Source organism: Notothenia rossii (assembly GCF_949606895.1).
Source record: "Notothenia rossii genome assembly, chromosome: 1".
Lineage (NCBI taxonomy): Eukaryota > Metazoa > Chordata > Actinopteri > Perciformes > Nototheniidae > Notothenia > Notothenia rossii.
In genome coordinates, this window is record NC_136912.1 from 93,644,185 (window position 1) to 93,663,624 (window position 19,440).

General features: G+C 39.6%; 1 protein-coding gene across 4 annotated transcripts in view; it reads right to left on the reverse strand.

Annotated features, from left to right (window-relative positions):
- elavl4 (ELAV like neuron-specific RNA binding protein 4) overlaps positions 1–19,440 on the reverse strand; it is a 106,042-nt gene that overhangs the window by 56,945 nt on the left and 29,657 nt on the right. For 3 of the 4 annotated variants that reach the window (XM_079652558.1, XM_079652557.1, XM_079652559.1), the window contains 2 exons: positions 12,098–12,184; positions 4,973–5,219 (listed from right to left, as the gene is read on the reverse strand). In XM_079652558.1, coding sequence (XP_079508684.1) covers positions 4,973–5,219; positions 12,098–12,184 — 334 coding nt within the window. Of the gene's footprint in view, positions 1–3,266; positions 3,318–4,972; positions 5,220–12,097; positions 12,185–19,440 lie in introns of all 4 variants that reach the window. The other variant, XM_079652556.1, reaches the window with a different exon arrangement.

Genomic DNA, 19,440 nt, shown 5'->3' on the forward strand with positions numbered 1-19,440 from the left:
ATCAACATGTGTCCCCTCTGTGGAAAGAGACTCTGAAAGTTTCAGGAACAAAGATTCTCTCTCTTTTTGATCCATTTCTATAAAAACCTGTCTGAAAATGAGCTGATCAGATTTTGGCCACTTCATGATGTCATAACGATGTTTTGTCTTGTGTAACCATTAGCCAATCAGCAACCAAGGCAACCCCCCCCCCCCCCCCCCCCCCTTATCACCTGAATCTCCTCTAGAGCACCATTGAGTTCTTTGTAACCAAATGTCTCTCAGAGGGGCGTGGGGAGGGGCTCCTTATTTTCATCTAAAGTAACAGATGGAGAATCAGTACTTTGGAAACAGCGCTGAAACAGAGGGGATTATGGGTAATGCTGCAATGATCTGTTTGGTGTTTCAGCCAATCAGAGATGTTCTGTATATATCTGAGACCTGTGATATATTGATGAAAAAGAGTGTAATAGAGGACCTTTAAGTGGGTCAGGGTGACAGACGCCTACTCTCACCTGTCCGTCACTCTGTATGTCCCGCCCCTCGTGTGTTCACAGCTCATCAGAAAACACTCACAGGTCTGGCAGGTTGCAAACACTGATACTGAGCAAATACCAATTATGTGCAATATGTGCAATATATATATATGCCGTTAATAACTGTGCAATATATACCTGGCTGCTATAACTGTTACAGGATGAGTATTTTGTAAATTGTGTAATTGTTGTTAATTTTGTTTATCTTTAATGTTTTGTTATGCATGCTTCTTAGGTAACATTAAGCTGTCTTTGGCTCTTTTCTGCTCTAACAATGCAAAAGTCCCCTCTGTGGGACTAATACAGGTATTCTGATCTGATCCTGATACTGACTGGGTGTAGCTGACTGTGTTTAAAACAGTAATGCTATCACAAATAGTACGATATAATGTGAAATGCATGTTTGATTCAGTGAACGCGGGGGCAGAATACTTCAAAACTAGGCAAGATTAAATATTGAAACTCTTATCCAAGTATCTATATTTAAGGTTTTCAGAAAGTTAATTTATTTAACATTTTAAACTTTGTTTTATACTCTAAGTCTCTTACTCTTCACACTGCATAATACAGTAGGAATGCCTTCATATTTTCATCAATATTAATAATGTCTCGCCACAGACTAAACTAACTATCCTCGAGACATACTAAAGATTCCAGCTGAACAAAAAAAAAAAAACTCTTTCATTCCTCAATCTCGCCTCAGATATAAGTATGCAATTATTGAAGCAAAAGTGAATCTTTATGACATCAGAATATTTATTAGAGACAGAACAGCTGCAAAAGATAATTATTTTTCAGTCAACTATCAACATTTTTTGCTAACTATTTAAAAATCAATAAATTGGTTTGAGTATTTATTTTAAAACATATATGAATTGTCTGATTGTAGCTTCTTAAATGGAATATGTTATAGTTGCTTTGCTCTTCTTTGACATAGCTATACAGGTATCTAGCTATATCATATAACCAACTTATCATTCATTTAAATTGTTGACAAGACGAGACGTTTAATGACCTCATCTTAGACTTTGGAAAACACTCATTTAAGTTTACTTTTACGTTAACTAATTGATCATGTTTTGGGCAACCAGTGCATTTAGTTAAAGGTGGGGTAGGTAATTTGGAGAAACCAGCTCGAGTGCGCTATAATTTGAAAATACTTAATAATAATAATAATTACAGAGCCCCTCCTCCAACACAGACGAACGAGCACATGACCAATGAGGGCACGAGATAAGTTTGTGCACAGATGGAAGGCTGACAGGCAGGTAGGCCATCCAGTTACTTTAGCCGGGCCGGCTCAGATGATTGGTCGTGCTTTTTACAGCGCCACGGCTTCCATTGATGACATTTCTTTATGGATTTTTTGTCAAAGCACTTCAGATATTCATTGCTATCGGGATGTTAAGAGCATTCCATGGAATATAACAACAAGTGTATCTTGAGCCGGTTTCTCAAACTTACCTACCCACCTTTAAGTGACAGTGTAGATCAGGGGTGTCAAACTCAATTTCATTGCGGGCCACATCAGCATTATGGTTGCACTCAAAGAGCCGGTTCTAACTTTAAGACTATATAAAAAATACGTATATAAATGTATTATATGACATTATTGCCTCTGCATTGGATTATTATCGGATAGGGTAATAACTTCATAAGTAACTACGTCTGAAAGCAGAAGTCTAGGGCAAATAATTGCAAGTCTCTTCAGTGACAGTGAGAATGTCACAAAATGATTTAAAAAGAAAAGCCAAATTCTGAGAAAAAAGTCAAATTTGAGATGCATTGTGGGACATGTAGTTTATGGGCAACGTGCTTCTGTAAAGTAGCATGCCACCGTATAATAGACATATGATATTTTTTGCAAGCTCTTGTGGGGCCACATAAAATGAAGTCGTGGCCGGATTTGGCCCCCGGGCCTTGAGTTTGACAACCCTGGTGTAGATGGAGGGAGACAGAGGTGACAAGCAGTAAACTGTCAAAATGTACTGATATTTTATAGAGCTAAAAATCTAATCAAGAAAAAAATAAAATGATGAATCTACATGATAATAATCGATAGTTGCAGACTTGTATAAATGCCTCCAAAAAATGTCTTCGTTTTACCCAGCATGCCTCTCTGCTTCCTAACCTGGCTCTTGGCGTTCCTCCACTAGAAGAGGGGCTCGTGCTTTGTTAGCCTAAAAGTTTGCACGGGAAAATTGCACCCATGGGAGAGCGGAGCAGGAATACACCACGGAGTAGACGGGGGTAGGGTAGGAGTTATTTTTAACTTTTTTTTGTTGCGTTGATGCTAAGTCATCAGAGAGCCCTTGTAGTTCCGAGCAGAGAAGAACCCTAAATGGTCTCAGAAGTGAGCGAACAAACATTTCTCTTGCTTTCCACATTCAGGTTTTTTAAACTCCCTCCAAATATCTGCTGCATGAGGAGAGGAGCGAGAACCTGCTGATGGTGATGATCATAGCATGTGGTATCTAAGTGTTATTTTTGTACATAGTGTCCTCCATTATCCCGGTGTATCAGGCTCCATTTTGTGGCCCATTACTGAGGAAGAGGAAGATGGTTCTAGAGAGGAGTGCTTCAAAGAACAGAAGGCTGGGCAAGTGGCCATTTCTGCTTTAAAATCATCATCTCTATTGGCCTTTTGGTTGTGCTTAATCTATCACAGGAATTTGGTGATGATGTTTTCGTGTTTATCCGTGCATGTGTGTGTGTGTGTGCGTGTGTGTGTGAGTGTGTGTTTTGCCTTGCCTGCTATCGGGGAAAGGCTCGGTGATCCACGCTGCCTGCCAGCCTGGTGCTCTTTAATGAGATTATCAGGAGAAGAGTGTCAGTAAGTAGGATCTAAAATGAAAGCCATTATGGAGCATTATCACAGAGCCGCACCCCCCCCCCCCCCCCCACCTCCCCCGATCCATCTGCTGTATGGCCGCCCACACACACACACACACACACACACACACAGCCACTACGCCCAGATTACAGCCATGATTAGCGCCGCGAAGTGCTGCTTAATTTAAAAACACCTCTGGAGAACATGTGGCGCTTTGCTGACTCACAGCGTTTGAACACACATGGCGAAGATATGGATTACTTGACTGTAGAAGACAAGACGTGGGCTGTGTGTTTGTGTACACTTGTGTGAAGTTTTAATATCATATTTAACTCTAAGGATGTGTTTCTACATTCAATTAATCACACAGCGACGTGTTGTATCCACACCTTCTGATCTCTTGTCAAAAGCGACGTGTTTCATCACTATAACTACTTTATTATTCTTACATATCTACCGTTATTTGACTATGAATGCAAATATGATAATCAAGACAGTGTGACAAAATAACTAAATAATTCAAGTTTGGCTTCCAGATAAAAGCGCTTAAAAATGTTTCAGAAAGAGTGGGCATTTACATGAATGCATACAGTATAGCAACTGGAGGGGATTTGAGACTTTGCAGACCATTTACATGCACACAAACCTACACAACACAAATGCATAATAGGACTCATGTAACATATGAAATATCAACGATTCTAAAACATGTATTTGATGGATATTCTACTTTAGAAGCAGGGTGTTGGAGTGAATTGTTAGACCTTAATGTGCCAGGTCAGGCCAGTTAAAATAGTAGTCTAGAAAGCAATGTGATCCATTTCCTCTGTCCTTAGGATGCCTTGAAAAGCATATTTCCTCATTTCTCTCTACTTGTGAGCGTCAAAGTGAAATCCTTTTGATTTTCATGTTGTTTTGTGAAACACATGATTCGCTATGGGCTTAAAAACAATCCTTTTAAAGTGTCTTCTACCTTTTCAAAACCTATTGGATGCACCTGAACTGATGTGAAAGCTAAGCAGATTATTTCCTTTCGTTCACGAGGAGTAGATATATTTAGATCAGGGGTGTCCAAACTACGGATCGGGGGCCAAATGCAGACCGTCGAACATTTTGAATCGGCCCTCAGCAAATTCAAAGTATAATAAACTTCTGCTTGTCTTATATTGTACTTCTTAAATATATATGTTCAAATATATTACACAGTAGTATTCATTAGTTAAGAAGACCACTTTTCAAATAAACTCAGTCAATTCAAGTTGAAAAAAGGTTCTAAAAAATATAAGTTGATAAGAAAAAAGCCCAATAACTTATTTTCATCACAACCTTGAAACATTTCCTCTTATTATAATCAATCTGAAGCTTCTGTTTTAAGGAATGAGCTGCTAACGAAATAAAAGAAACCCTCAGGAGAGCTGTGAGTTGTGTTTTGCTTACAGCATGTTCAAGTATCAAGAATAATTGACCTACATTGATTTTTCAACTTCTAACTGAACTCATGAGGCAATATACCTCTCCGGAGCGGCCCAGCCCCTCGTATATGTTTCTGTATGCGGCCTTCATGAAAAAAGTTTGGACACCCCTGATTTAGACAAACACAAGCAGCAGTGTCTCCGCTGTGTACCTGTGATCTTGTCGCGGACCAGCTTGCAGGACTCGATCTCTCCGATGCTGCCGAACAGGCTGCGAAACTCCTCCTGGGTCATGTTCTGAGGCAGGTAGTTAACGATGAGGTTGGTCTTGCTGTCGTCGTTTGATTGGCCGGTCTGCATGGGCGAGGGGCAGCCGCGGCTGTTGGTGGTCGGCCCGTTGGACGTGTTGCCCCCCCCACTGGGGCCGTTTGTCACCGGAGCCTCCATGTTACTGATGATCTGAGGAGGAAACAGGGAGGGGAAGAGATAGCACTCATTAGCAAAGGAAAGGCAAGGTTGTTTATACAGCACCTTTCAACACAAGGCAATTCAAAGTGTTTTACAAAAAGGAAACAAATTAAGAAATGTATTATAACATTTAAAAACACTCATAACAAAGGTACATGAATTAAAGTGACAGTGCAGTGTGAGATACACACATCTGAAATGTTTAGGTCTGACTCAATCCTTGGCAGAAATAGTTTTCTTTGACCTCACTTTCTTTCTACTTTCTTGTTTAACTGATACTTTAGTTATTTTAAGTGTTTCATGCTAAACGAACCCCCCTTTGGAAAATGTTAATCTGACCCCATGGTACCTTTTAGTATCGCCGACACTATTCCTCTTTTTTAAATGCACATTAGTTAAGTCCACCTTATCTTTCTACGTAGGACACGGCAAAGGCAAATAAAGCACACTGAATATGTAGCAAGGTTTATTCATGTTGCATTGATCAACAGTCTGGGTGAGGAAGGGGCTTTTAAAGGTCTAGTCCCAGACATTGTAAAGGTTTGAATACAATACAGTTCATTCATGTTTTTAAATTGCAATACAATTATTTATTTATTCTACCTTACAGGGTTTCAAATGTAATAGCGTTATTATAGAACAATAGATTTTTACAATAATTCTCTCAGTTTGGAATACATAGCGGTATTTTCACTACTAAAGTAAAAGTACTACATTGTCAAAGTGCTCTGCCACAAGCACTCAAAATGTTACTGAAGTAAAAGTACAAAAGCATGAAAATATACTCAAAAGTAAAAGTATTTTTTATGCTGTAGGCTCATTTCAGAATTGTATATATTTAATTACTGGATTATATTTATCAGGGTATATGCAGGAATCCTGAAGTCAACCTTTTAAGACCCGGGACAGGAGTTTTAACCGGTTACCTTGGCGACACACTTTACCTCACATTGACTATATACAGTATGGATTGTCCTTCCTCCTTATCTTCCAACCATTTGGACGCTAACTTGCATTTCCCCATAACGATGTTGCTTAGCAACCGGCGTAAACGGACCTCCGCGTGCTATCAAGCAGTGAGCGTGCGATGTCCTGTTCAGATGACGTCAAACCCAACGGGATGCCATCAATAAAGTACACAGAATCACACTACACACCTACGCAATGATTACATTCAGGCAGACTGTAGAATACAACCTCTTTGGCCCTGCTACTTTTTAATAGCCTTCATTTTCGCTAAATGTATTGATTAACTTTTAATACTTTTTAAGACCTCGCGGACCCCCTGATTTATACATATGCATTTTGAGGTTAATATTATACTATATTGTAAATTATATACATTTGTCAACCAACAATATTTTTTAAATGTTTCTGTTACAAAATAGAGTTACAAATTAGTAGAAATAATGCTTTATAACAATATTGGATTTACAGGATTTTGCATTAGTGATTCAGTACCTGACTCAATAAAAACACAAAAACGTAGTTTGAACTGCTAAAAAGTAGTATTTGGGAATGACAATGTGTTCAGTCTTAATTTTGTGAGTAATAGTTCTGTCACCACATGATCAAACAAAATCTAATATCTAACTAAACACTAACATGAAATCACAGACTAAACATACACAGAACATGCCACACGTCTAATCATCGATAGAAACGACAGACACTACACACAGAGGGTAAACATTTAAATATTTATGAAGACAGTAAGAGGCATCTCTAAATGTTCCTCTGAACGCAGCTGAGGATTGTGGGAGGGGCTACAAATGACTGACTGCTGATTCTGATTCTGTGACAGAGACACGTGTGCGCTTTCTTATCAGGTTCTGCAGAGCATCTCAGGATCAAAGAGTTCAAAAACACCAACTGTGAGCTGGGTGCGAGGAAACAGCAAAGGGGGAGTGAGAGTGAAAAGTCGGGGGAGGAGGGGGGAGGGTGCACTTTCCACCAGAGCACTCCGATACATATTTAATACAAATGCCTATTCTGAACTAACCTTAATCTTGAACAAAAGCAACGTGAGGGGGAATTATTCATACATTTGCATAGAAACATTTGTTTGATCGAATTTAATGGATTGTGTGATTGTTGAGCGGGTTTTAATTTTATATAAAATGTGGGAAGATAAGACAAAGCCATTCTGTCATGATTCATGCTTAACTCGGGCAGCTAACTGTTCACCAAATAACTATTAAAGGGGCCCTATTGTGCTCATTTTCAGGTTCCTATTTGTATTGTGACATGTCTCCGTGCTTTAAAGCTCTTTATTGTTCTCATACTGCCTGTGCTGCAGCACCTCTGTCTGAAACCAGAGCCCAGTCTGCTCTGATTGGTTAGCCGAAGTCACGCCCATCTACTTCCGCACCATGGGACCTTATTTCGGAAAAAGTATGCATTGAAGTCAATGGAGAGAGAAAGATTATCTTTTGATCCCGTTTGAAATGTGCCACGAATTACACATATGATGTTTGTCAATCTTAAAAAATCATTTCCATGTCAAAAAAGTCACAGTTTGTCGTAAAACTGTTGAAATATAAGACTATGAAAAATACGCAACTAGAAAGACTACAAATCCCAGAATCCCGGTCCCGCATGCTGGCTCTTACAGAACCGACTAACTCCCCTTGTGTGTATGTACAGCTCTCAACATGCCCAGACTTGGAGTGATTTTCCCCTCTTTTAATACTTTCCGCCTCGTTCTGAAAGAAAGAAGTGAAATGTTCCAACGTGACGGCCGTCTGGGTGTGTGGAGCGAGATGGGAGATGTAGTTCATTGAGCGGTTTCACACACAAAAAGTGTTACTTCACAGTTTTACGACACATTTGAATTTGTTTGACTTGCAAAATTATCTTTTAAATTGACAAACATCATATGTGTAATTCATGGCACAATTCAAACGGGATCGAAAAACAACCTTTCTCTCTCCATTGACTTCAATGCATACTTTTTCCAAAATAAGGTCCCATGGAGCTCCCCCGGAAAGGGAGGGACTTCTCCTCTCTATAGAGATGTCCCGCCCCTTAGCCTATCAATGTGTTGGAGCGCTAGCCAATAAAAGGGTGAGTCTTACATAGTGATGTTACTATGTTCCAGAAGTAAACAAAGGAATCTAATTAGCCTTTACAGACCATTTACATGCACACAATAACACACTACAGGAGAGGGAAAAGCCCCAAAGCATATTAGGGCCTCTTTAACTCGGTGTATCATTTTATTATCTTTCTAATTCTGTCCTACAGTGTCCCTTTTCACTGTCGATACATTCTGTGCTCCCAATACCTAGAAAAAGCCCCGTCCATTTAAACACAAACATACAAAATGCTACACGTTCCCTGTGACCAACTGTTCTGAAACCCAAATAAAGATTGAAGTAATAATTAATCTAATTCAATGAAACAGTAAAGTGCTAACTAAAATCTCTCCCTTCCCTCTGTTCAGCCATTCAGCGCTCGGTCTATATTTAACCGTTCTTCAGAACACGCACACAGAGCTGGAAGCAGGGCTGGTTTTAGCAGAAACAGAACACGTAGTTTGCTCTATTTCTGGATGATCAAAAGGCTGGACCTGTGTTCTAATAATAAATCTCAAAGCGTAATTTAAAAAAATTGTCCAAAAATAGTTTTCAAAAACCATTTGAGACATTTACAGTGCATGTTCTTCTTGGCTTTAATCATTTTACTTGTGTCTAGTCTGCGTGTAGTAAGCAGGGATGAGGCTAAATCAATAACAGGCATGCAAATAACTCTTACCAAACAAATACAATATCATTATTCTCAATATCAATTTCCTATGTTCAATAGAATAAGAATGGCACCAATTACAAAAAGGAAACAGTATGTCATTAATTGTAATGAAAATATCAAGATTTCTCAAAAAGCCTGTTGTCTTTATTACTTAAAAGTTAAACTGTATATATCTCTAACTGTAAATACCTGTGCCAATAGCAATGTTATAACAATTGCATGAAGGGGCTCAAAACATCCATTTATCTCTGGTTCTAGGAAGACCTTTAAAAAAAGGCTATATTTCTCTATTGTTCATCTCTCCCTCCATCTCCTAAGTGTTTAGGAGTCGCCGCAAAAAATGTCAGTCTTTAATCTGCTACACACACACACACACACACACACACACACACACACACACACACACACACACACACACACACACACACACACACACACACACACACACACACACACACACACACACACACACACACACACACACACACACACACACACACACACACACACACACACACACACACACACACACACACACACACACACACACACACACACACACACACACACACACACACACACACACACAGAGAACAATGGGTCCAAGCCCACAGCAGAAAACAAACAGACAGGGAGATGTCTAAAAGCTCTCAAGATGAGAGCTGCATGCAAATTGTTCTTTTGACAGTATCCCTTCCTCCTCACTCACCACTCCACCACAACAGAGACACAGAGACCGACCGAGGTAGAGAGAGAGAGAGAGAGAGAGAGGAAGACAGACATACAGAGAGAGGTACCAGAGAATAGTATCTAGCCATAACAGAGTTGATTGGAGAGGGCCTTATTAAATCTGTTTACATTCCCCGCTGTGTTCCATTCTGTCGGAGAGACTTTCAACTCCATGGGACGTTTTCTGAAGAGTTTTTCCACCAAAATGGCTGCTTCTAATTAACAGCGACCTGCCGAGTCCCAGTGGCCAATTATATCCCTCTCTCCCCGGCCCTGCCCAACAGCATTTGTGCCGCTCAGCAGTCCACTTGATGTTGCTTGTGAACACGGTGGCCCCTCCCGCTGTGCAGCCTAGTGCTGTGGACAGGAGCTCATGTCCTGCTGACTGAGGACATCTCATCCCTCGCTCCACATCTCATACTCGAGATGCAGCGCCCGCGTTCTCACAAGTTGTAATTCATCACATGTAGGAGAGGCTTCTGGATATACGAGAGGTGCACGTGTGAGGTGGTGTGTATCATACGAATGTGCAGGGAGAGAGTCAGGTGGAATTTAAAAGGTTTATGATTGTAAGTCCAAAGATACCTGATGTTCCTAAAACTTAAAGTTAAGCATCTTAAGAATGACTTTGGATTTGGATTGACTAGGCGAGACATTATATATGATTTTTTAGATTGAATCCTATATCTTGTGACACACAGTTGCATGTCTTAATTGGAAATACAACACAATCTGTACAGAATATTTGATTTCAAATATACGAGGGAACATCATTAAATGTAGGGCTTTAAAATAAATCTTGTTAAATACAGAAATATGACATGTTGTGATACTCTTAACTATTCTCACAAACACTGTTGTTATTATTAGCCGTATAAGAATGCAAAGACTAAGGGCAGTTTAGATTACACAAAAAGCGTGAGGTTAAAGGGACTAAGAACATTACACATGTAGATACAGTATTTAAAAAATATAAATGTATTGATATTATATATCCCTTATGGAGACAGTAAGAAATGAGCTTTATCCCCATATGAAAGGCCTAACTTAAATAATGCTACAGTTACAAAATGAATAGTAGGGACTTACTTAACAATCAGCAGCCCATTCATTTTGCATTAACATCTTATTAATATGTATTCCTCACAGTATATAGTATGCTATATATTGTAGCAGGGTATATGCAGGAGTCCTGAAGTCAAATGTAATTTCTTTTAAAACCTTTTTTAAGACCCTTTCCATACATTTTAAGACCTCATCTCCACTTGGAGTTCTAACCGGTTACCTTGGCGACACACTTGACCTCACATTGACTATATACAGTATTGATTGTCCTTCCTCCTTATCTTCCAACCATTTGGACGCAGACTTGCATTTCCCCATAACGATGTTGTTTAACAACTGGCGTAAACGGACCTCCGCGTGCTATCAAGCAGTGAGCGTGCGATGTCCTGTTCAGATGACGTCAAATCCAACGGGATGCCATAAATAAACTACACAGAATCACACTACACACCTACGCAATGATTACATTCAGGCAGACTGTAGAATACAACCTCTTTGGACCATTTAGATACTTATTGAAAACAAGCTACAAAATGTAATACCTTGGAAAATGCCGTTTCATGTTTTTAATAGCCTTAATTTTTTGCTAATTGATTCATCAACTTGTAATTTGACTGTTTTGACATTTTACTTGAACTTCTTTCGTTAGTTAGTATTTAATTTTTCTTATTTTCATTTATTTTGTTAAAAAATTTAGCAAATGTTACAGAAAAAACGTTTTAATCTTTGATCAATTAGGGATTGTGATTCTGACAATGACTTATGATATTTTTAATAGGCTCTAATGCGGGAGGAATCAAAGTAAGTTATTTCAGTGATCTTCAACAAGGAAGCAAAGGTCGATCCAAATAGCCCACAGGTTCAGATTTGCATGTGTTAATGAAACGTTCAAAGCACAATTGATTTGCAACAGGCTAAAAGCTAAAACATCAATATGTGCGCATAAATTGAAACATAAGCATTTTTTTTTTATTGGCTTCCCTGTGTGCACAATGGATGAAGACGTCAGCATCTGAATATTGCTTTACCCCCATCTCTCAGAATCAGTTTATCACCAGGTCGGTGACATGTACGAGGAATTTAACTTGATGTCGTGGTGCATACATAAAAGTCAAACACAAATTCAAAAACACAGATAGAGAACTATTTTAATTAAAAAAATATAGTCAAATATAGCAGTGTTTACAAAGAGCTTCCTCCACCCTTACAACAGTCCATCAATCTCTACTGCACCTCCACTCTCTCCGTCAGCAGCATCACAGAGTATGTATGTAAACACAGGACGATATCAGGTCACATGACTTCATGAGAAATGGTCTCCTTACCATCTTTGGCTGCGTCAGCAATCCCTTCTCTGCCCAGCCCTGGAGCTGTGGGAGCTCTGCCTGACGCCACTGTGTCTCTGTCGACCCCTAGGAGCACAGAAGGGGGGGGGGGGAGGGAGGGGGGCACCGTCAGCATCACACACTCACTTTACAACGTTAGGGGTGCACTGGGATTTGGGGAGCAGAAGAAGGAGGGGGGGGGTGTTGGAGTGATGGGGAGAAATGGTGACTCACTGTAGAGGAACACAGCTAAACGTTAACAGTTATTCCACCAGTCATCTATTCATGTGGTCATTGCTGCTACCTCAATACGTTTATATGTATTTTATAATACAGCTTAGGGCTAATTAATTAATTGTATTTTAATCGCAATTACGATTTTGGCTTGCAACGATTATGAACACATAATTTTTTTTTATTTTCAAACTATTTTTTTTATTGGTTTTTCAGTTGAGTTATAATTAAAGTTCAGGGTAATCAACTGTTAAAAACATAATGTTCACATTTCATTTTTCAATAAATGGATGTTTTCAAAGTAAATGGATAATCGTTTTTAATATGTATGAATGTAAATGTATGTAGGAATAACTTGCATAGTGATTTTAAAGGACAATCATTGATAAAGTAAGGGGTGGGAATTAATAAGCATTCCTCCTACTCCCTTTCGGACACATATGATTTATTATTATTATTAATATAAAGATTTTTTTTGTTTTTGTTATTGAATGTACAGATATTACCGTGAATGTGGATGGATACTGTATTTTAACAATGTGGTATTCCGTTTTTCACATTTGTTATTTTTATATTTGTTATTTTTTAATCTGTTCGAAATAAAGAATAAAGAAAGAAAGAATAATCGTGATATCAATTATTGACCCAAATAATCGAGATTATGATTTTTGCCATAATCGAGCAGCCCTAATACAGCTAAACCCGAACAGTCGAGTTTAATACAAGAGTCAGGATTTGTGCTTGTTTGGTGTCTTTTGCACTGGGATTTGGGGAGCAGAGGAAGGAGGGGGGTGTTGGGGGAAAATGGTGGCTAGAGGAAAAAAACTATTTATCTAATATATCATATTCCAATAACTTGTATATAGACTACTCTTACTGTATCTGTGTTATTGTGTTGCACTGTTGGAGGAGCCTGTGACCTCAGCTACTACACTTTAGCTACACATGAACCATAAACGCCTTGAATCAATCTAAACCAGGGGTGTCAAACTCAAGGCTCGGGGGCCAAATCCGGCCCGCGACTTCATTTGATGTGGCCCGCAAGAGTTTGCAAAGAATATAATACGTTTATTATTCGGTTACATGCCACTTTACAGAAGCAGGTTGCCCATAAACTACATGTCCCACAATGCATCTCGTTTTGTGACATGCACACCGAAGGGATTTGCAATTATTTGCCCTGGACTTCTGCTTTCAGACGTAGTTAATTACTAAGTTATTACCCAATACGATAACAATCCAATTCAGAAGCAATAATGTCATATAATACATTATTTTATATATATTATATATTTTTATATGTATATTTATATAGTTACCACCGGCCTTTTGAGTGCAACCATAATGCTAATGTGGCCCGCGATGAAATTGAGTTTGACACCCCTGATCTAAACCCTAACAGTCCGTCCTCCAGTCGAGATTAATATGAGACTCAGGATTTGTGTTTTTTGGTGTCTTTTTACAATCTATTAATGTTAATAACTAAGTTTATATGTCCATGCAGTATTTGATCATTTGTTACCATGGATGTGTACTTGATGGATGAGTATATTTTGTGCTTGCCTCTTCACTCTAGTTTAAATGTTAGTCTACTATTATACTCTTATTTGTGACATGTTTGCACTGCTTCTTTTTGCTGTAGATTTCCCCGCTGTGGGATAAGGATGGGATTCTGATTCTAATAAGTGACGTATCTTTAAAGGGAGACCCAAAAGTGTTTGAATAAAATGTCTTTATTAAGGCTGCACAATTAACTCAAACTGTATTTCAATGCAATATTGACAGAATATAATTCTTAGAAGAGAAACCTCACCTACAATAACAAATAAATACACATAGAAAATATCTTGTTTGGTATGGATCCTCTCACAAATATAACACCTTCATTGTTTTAAATAAATTGAGTAATGTGAGCTATGTGTTAAAAATGATGATTCAATTTAATATCTCAAATTACAACTCAATTATCGATATAATCCTAATGAGTTATTCTTTCTATATTATGCGGCCTCGAAATAGCTAGCTCAAATAGAAAAGGGTGTAAAAATCGTATTTCTTCAGTTGTTTTCAAGCTTGTTTATTCATTTCATTGGATCTAACCGATGTGTTGCAGCTGGTATATTGTTGTGGCATCTGCGATGACCTTGGTAGAGTTTTATAATGAGGGTTTCCCTGTTGCTCTCTGTGGGTAAACAAGCCTGTGGTTGAAGAGACAGCAACGCCACAAATGAGCAGGAAGCCTGTGCGCTGGCTTCAGAGCACGGGGCTTAATGCCTGCAGCGATATACCGAGGCTACACACAGCCAATTTAGCAGGAGAGGAGGGATGACCTCTGCCTTCATTTACTCCTTCAGAGAGATGAGGAGAGGGAGTGAGGGATCAGATGGGAAGTAAAGGCAAGGGCTGAGTAATGGGGAAGACACTTCCAATACTTCAAAGAAAGAGGGAGACAGAGGTGGGGGCGGAGAGACTCTGTACATGTTCTGTTGTCAATGTGTCTTGTAAACTTGAGCAGGAATGCATAATGGAGGTCTAAATGAGAGTGAACTGTCAGCTTGAAAGGGAGAAAGAAGATTCGGAGGAGCAGGGGGGTCAGGGGAGAGAAGAGGACAGGGTATATTATCTCTACAAACTGACAGCTGATGGGGAATATTGGGATATTTTGGGAGTGATCGTTTGGAAATATCGAGTTCAGCCACCGTTTGTTTTAGTGTAGTGACGGCAGAAAGGATTGCAGTTGATTAATGGTTTTTTCTATTTGCTTAATCTGAGTGGGATAAATTGCGTAGAAGCATTAGGTTGTTTTAATGTATCGAGGTTTTAGCTGTGTGATGTATTTGTGCCAAAGCTAGTGGGGCGTGTCTATACTTTTTGAAATAGAGCAGACAGTGGCAGACAGTTACACCTCTGGAGCTAATATAAATTCCCCGCCGGGAAATGTTCAGTCTGTAACTGCTACTTGGTGCACATCCCAGTGCTAATATAGCAAGCGCTAAGTAAGTCTTGAAAGCAGTGGCTGTATTATTGCTTTTTGGGGCTTTTATTTTGAAAAACAAGCCTAATCATGAGTTCCTTTAAAGATGTTTATACCTTTGGAGCTTTTATTTTGAAAAACTAGTTTATTCTTAGAATCCTTTTTGGATTGAAATACATTCTTTTATTTTTGAAAAACAAGCTTAATCATGAGCTCTGTGTAAGTACTACTATGCTTTGAAGGGCTTATATTTGGAGAGACAAGACAAATCCTGAGCTTTCTGTTAAGATGTTTATACTTTCTGTGCTTTTATTTTGAAAAACTAGTTTATTCTTAGAATCCTTTTTGGATTGAAATACATTCTGGGGCTTTTATTTTGAAAAACAAGCCTAATCATGAGCTCTGTGTAAGGATTAAGATGCTTTGAAGGGCTTATATTTGGAGAAACAAGACAAATCCTGAGCTTTCTGTTAAGATGTTTATACTTTCTCTGCTTTTATTTTGAAAAACTGGCTTATTTCTTAGAATCCTTTTTGGATTTACATACATTCTGGGGCTTTTATTTTGAAAAACCAGGCTTTCAGATTTCTGTTAAGATTTTTATACTTTCTGGGCTTTTATTTTGAAAAACTAGCTTATTCTTAGAATCCTTGTTGGATTTACATACATTCTAGGACTTTTATTTTGAAAAACAAGCCTTATCCTGAGCTTTCTGCTGAGATTTAGATAAAGTTGATTCAGGGGACCAACATGTTTTGAATGGAGAGGAATGAGGACAATCTGTATGGGTGGATTGTATATGTAACATTTTAAATCTACCCTGAAAAAAGGAAACGTTAGGCAGAGGTTTTAAACATCAAAAGCATTTCTCCACCCATTCTGCAAAGCCGTCATTTTATCAGCCGTTTGAAGGGAATGGTGCGCCGCAGAGAGCAGACAGAGCAGTGTAATCGCAGCGTGCACAAATTTGGTGATAAACATGTTAGAAGCAGCAAGCAGATGCATATGAGTCTCCATTTCAACAGCCAACACACAGTGCAAGGGAGCATAATGTCGGAGAAGAGGAATATTACATTTTATCAGAAGTGCGTTAAAGTCTCTGTGCTCAATATTCAACCATTCAAAAAACAAACAGTTGCAGGCGTCACACACACACACACACACACACACACACACACACACACACACACACACACACACACACACACACACACACACACACACACACACACACACACACACACACACACACACACACACACACACACACACACACACACACACACACACACACACACACACACACACACACACACACACACACACACACACACACACACACATTCTGATAAAATCTCAAATAACACTGAAGTAAGGACGCAATGCAATTACATTCACCAACCATTGAGATGAAAAACCGCTCATGGATACTTTTTCAATTATTCAGGGAATACATTTCAGTCGGTGCTCAGATGCTGGGAAAACGTATTATATAATCAATACACTCTATAACGCCATTAATATTTGATGCCACAAAAGTGCTTCCTGTCTCCTTGGGCTGCCGGCCAATGGCGTCTGGGTATTTCAGTCAAATAGGACGAGCCTTATCCGCCTACAGCAAGGAAGGGGAGTAAACATTTGTTTTCCTCTAACAGTGAAACGAACCAAAGGCACAGGCAGATTTCTATTAGATTTACCGTGAAAACTCAATTTTACAGAGCTTTCTTTCGCCCTGTGCACAAAGACCATTCCTGTCTCTGTCACTTTTGGTAGCAGCTATAATTTAAATGTGGGCTATCATGCAAAATGCACTTTTGTACGTCTTTTCTACATGAACATGTGTCCCCGGTGTTCCAGGGAACTCACCAAGTGTCAGAAAACCCAACCCTCTCTATTTCCCTCCATACCCAAATCTCTTAAAAAGGGGCTGCAACGGATCTGATACAGACTGATCCAGATTTGAACACTTCTATGACGTCACAGAAGTGGCGCTACGGCTATTGGGCCAACTCCACCAATCAGGAGGAGACAGCCACGGACATTGCCGTTGGAAAGCGCTGGAGACGCTGTAGTACATATGCCAGGCCTGTAGATGGTGCTGTTCTCACAGAATCAGCCCATGATACAAAGACAGTGTTACATTGAGCGAAATGAGGAATGGCTCAAATGCATGATCTGTTTGGTATTTTGAAAAATAAAAAGTATAAATATGCCTTATATAGGTATGGCCCTACACTATATTATTAAAATATAGCATGATAGGTCCACTGTAAGGAGTGTTCTCGAACCTTCATCGCTCCTCTGTTGCTTTCACAACATCAAAAACCACTGCTTTATATTGCTGGCCTGGCGCTGCCTTACTCCCCCCTTCTCTCTCTCAGAGCTTAGACAATCAATTTGCCCTGACTGGGCCAGGATGGATGGAGGCCGTAGAGACTGCGGAGTAGACAGTTTGCTGCAGGATCTCTCCTCTGATAGACACTCTGCCTGGCAGCTACAAAATGGAGCCAGCATGCAACCATCTGAGATCTGACTCGTTAGATGTCCACTCACCATCTTGCTTCAGACATTATTACTGATTACCTCATGTCTTTTCATTAGGTTCATTTTTTTTTTTGTTCAAACGATTGTCAAAACTTTAGGGCGTGGCGATGGAGAAAATCCAATATCACAATACCTCTATTTGACGATATGGTAGGGTGGAAAAAAGGCATTTTACTAAGAGGTATTTAAGCATCAGTGATCTCCATACTGTGTGGAATATGTACACATTTAAACAACCGGGGAAAAAAATAAGTTTGCAATATTGTTGTTTGTTTGTGGCTGCTTTCATAAGAAATTACACTGTGAGAATTTTGATAAATATTCCTCCCTAGTGTGGTGTTAATAAAACGGCTGGTATGATCAGAAAATGACGTTGCTGTACTGTAATGGATGACGTTAAATAACAATAATAATAATAATAATAGATTAATTTTGTTAGCGCTTATACAGATATAGTGAAAAGAACAGAACAAATACATATATACAGTTAAAGTTAAAGACCACAGTTATGGCAAATAATCATATTCTTAGACAATATCCAGTCTCATGTCGAGATGTCCGTTAAACATTGATATATAGCCCAGACTTAAATACACATTTTTGACTGAAAACATCACCGTAAGCTAATTTAGAGTCAAAAGTAGATACTTCAATGTGTGTCCTCTTTGTGTTTCCATAAAGCGACCACACCACATGCGGCTGGACTCAGACTGAAGCTCCTCTCCGTCCTCCAAAGTGAAAGTGAATTGGAGTTCGTGAAAGGGATTTGGAGTTCCTATCAAACTGACTTAGACACAAAGAGACTAATATGACTTCACTATCTCAGCTCCTCGGCCGGTCCACTTCCCTGTAATGCTCTCTGCGCTATCGATTTCTTTTTCTTTCCCTGGCTGTCTTTCTCTCTCTCCATCTCTCCGCCTCCACCAGCATGTTCCAGCTCTGAAACGTCCTGCGGGTCAGACGGATGCCGGGCCGGATCAATCGGGGAAATTAATGTGCACGCAAGTACACACACACACACACACACACACACACACACACACACACACACACACACACACACACACACACACACACACACACACACACACACACACACACACACACACACACACACACACACACACACACACACACACACACACACACACACACACACACACACACACACACACACACACACACACACACACACACACACACACACTCCCCTGTTGCACTCCGGCCCGCCTGCCTCCAGTCTCCATCGATCTGCATCTACTTTACCAAATGGATTCCTCTCTTCTTCCATCCTCCTCCTCCTCCTCTCTTCTCTCAGTGTGACTCGGAATAGTAAATGTTCCAGACCGTGTTCGTAAGCAATTTTTCATTTAACTTTGGCCCCACTTTTTTCCTCGCCCCTCTCTCTTCTTTCTCTTTTGTGATGTTTCAGCCTTCCAGTGAGATCGATGCAGCTTTCCCCACACACACTTCCTCGAGGCCCACGGGTAATGGGCACACACTCGCGTAAGGTCAGAGGTCAGGAGATGACAGGATACAGACAATTGCCAGGGGGCATATCAGACAGGATCAAAATATAATAACCTCCAGA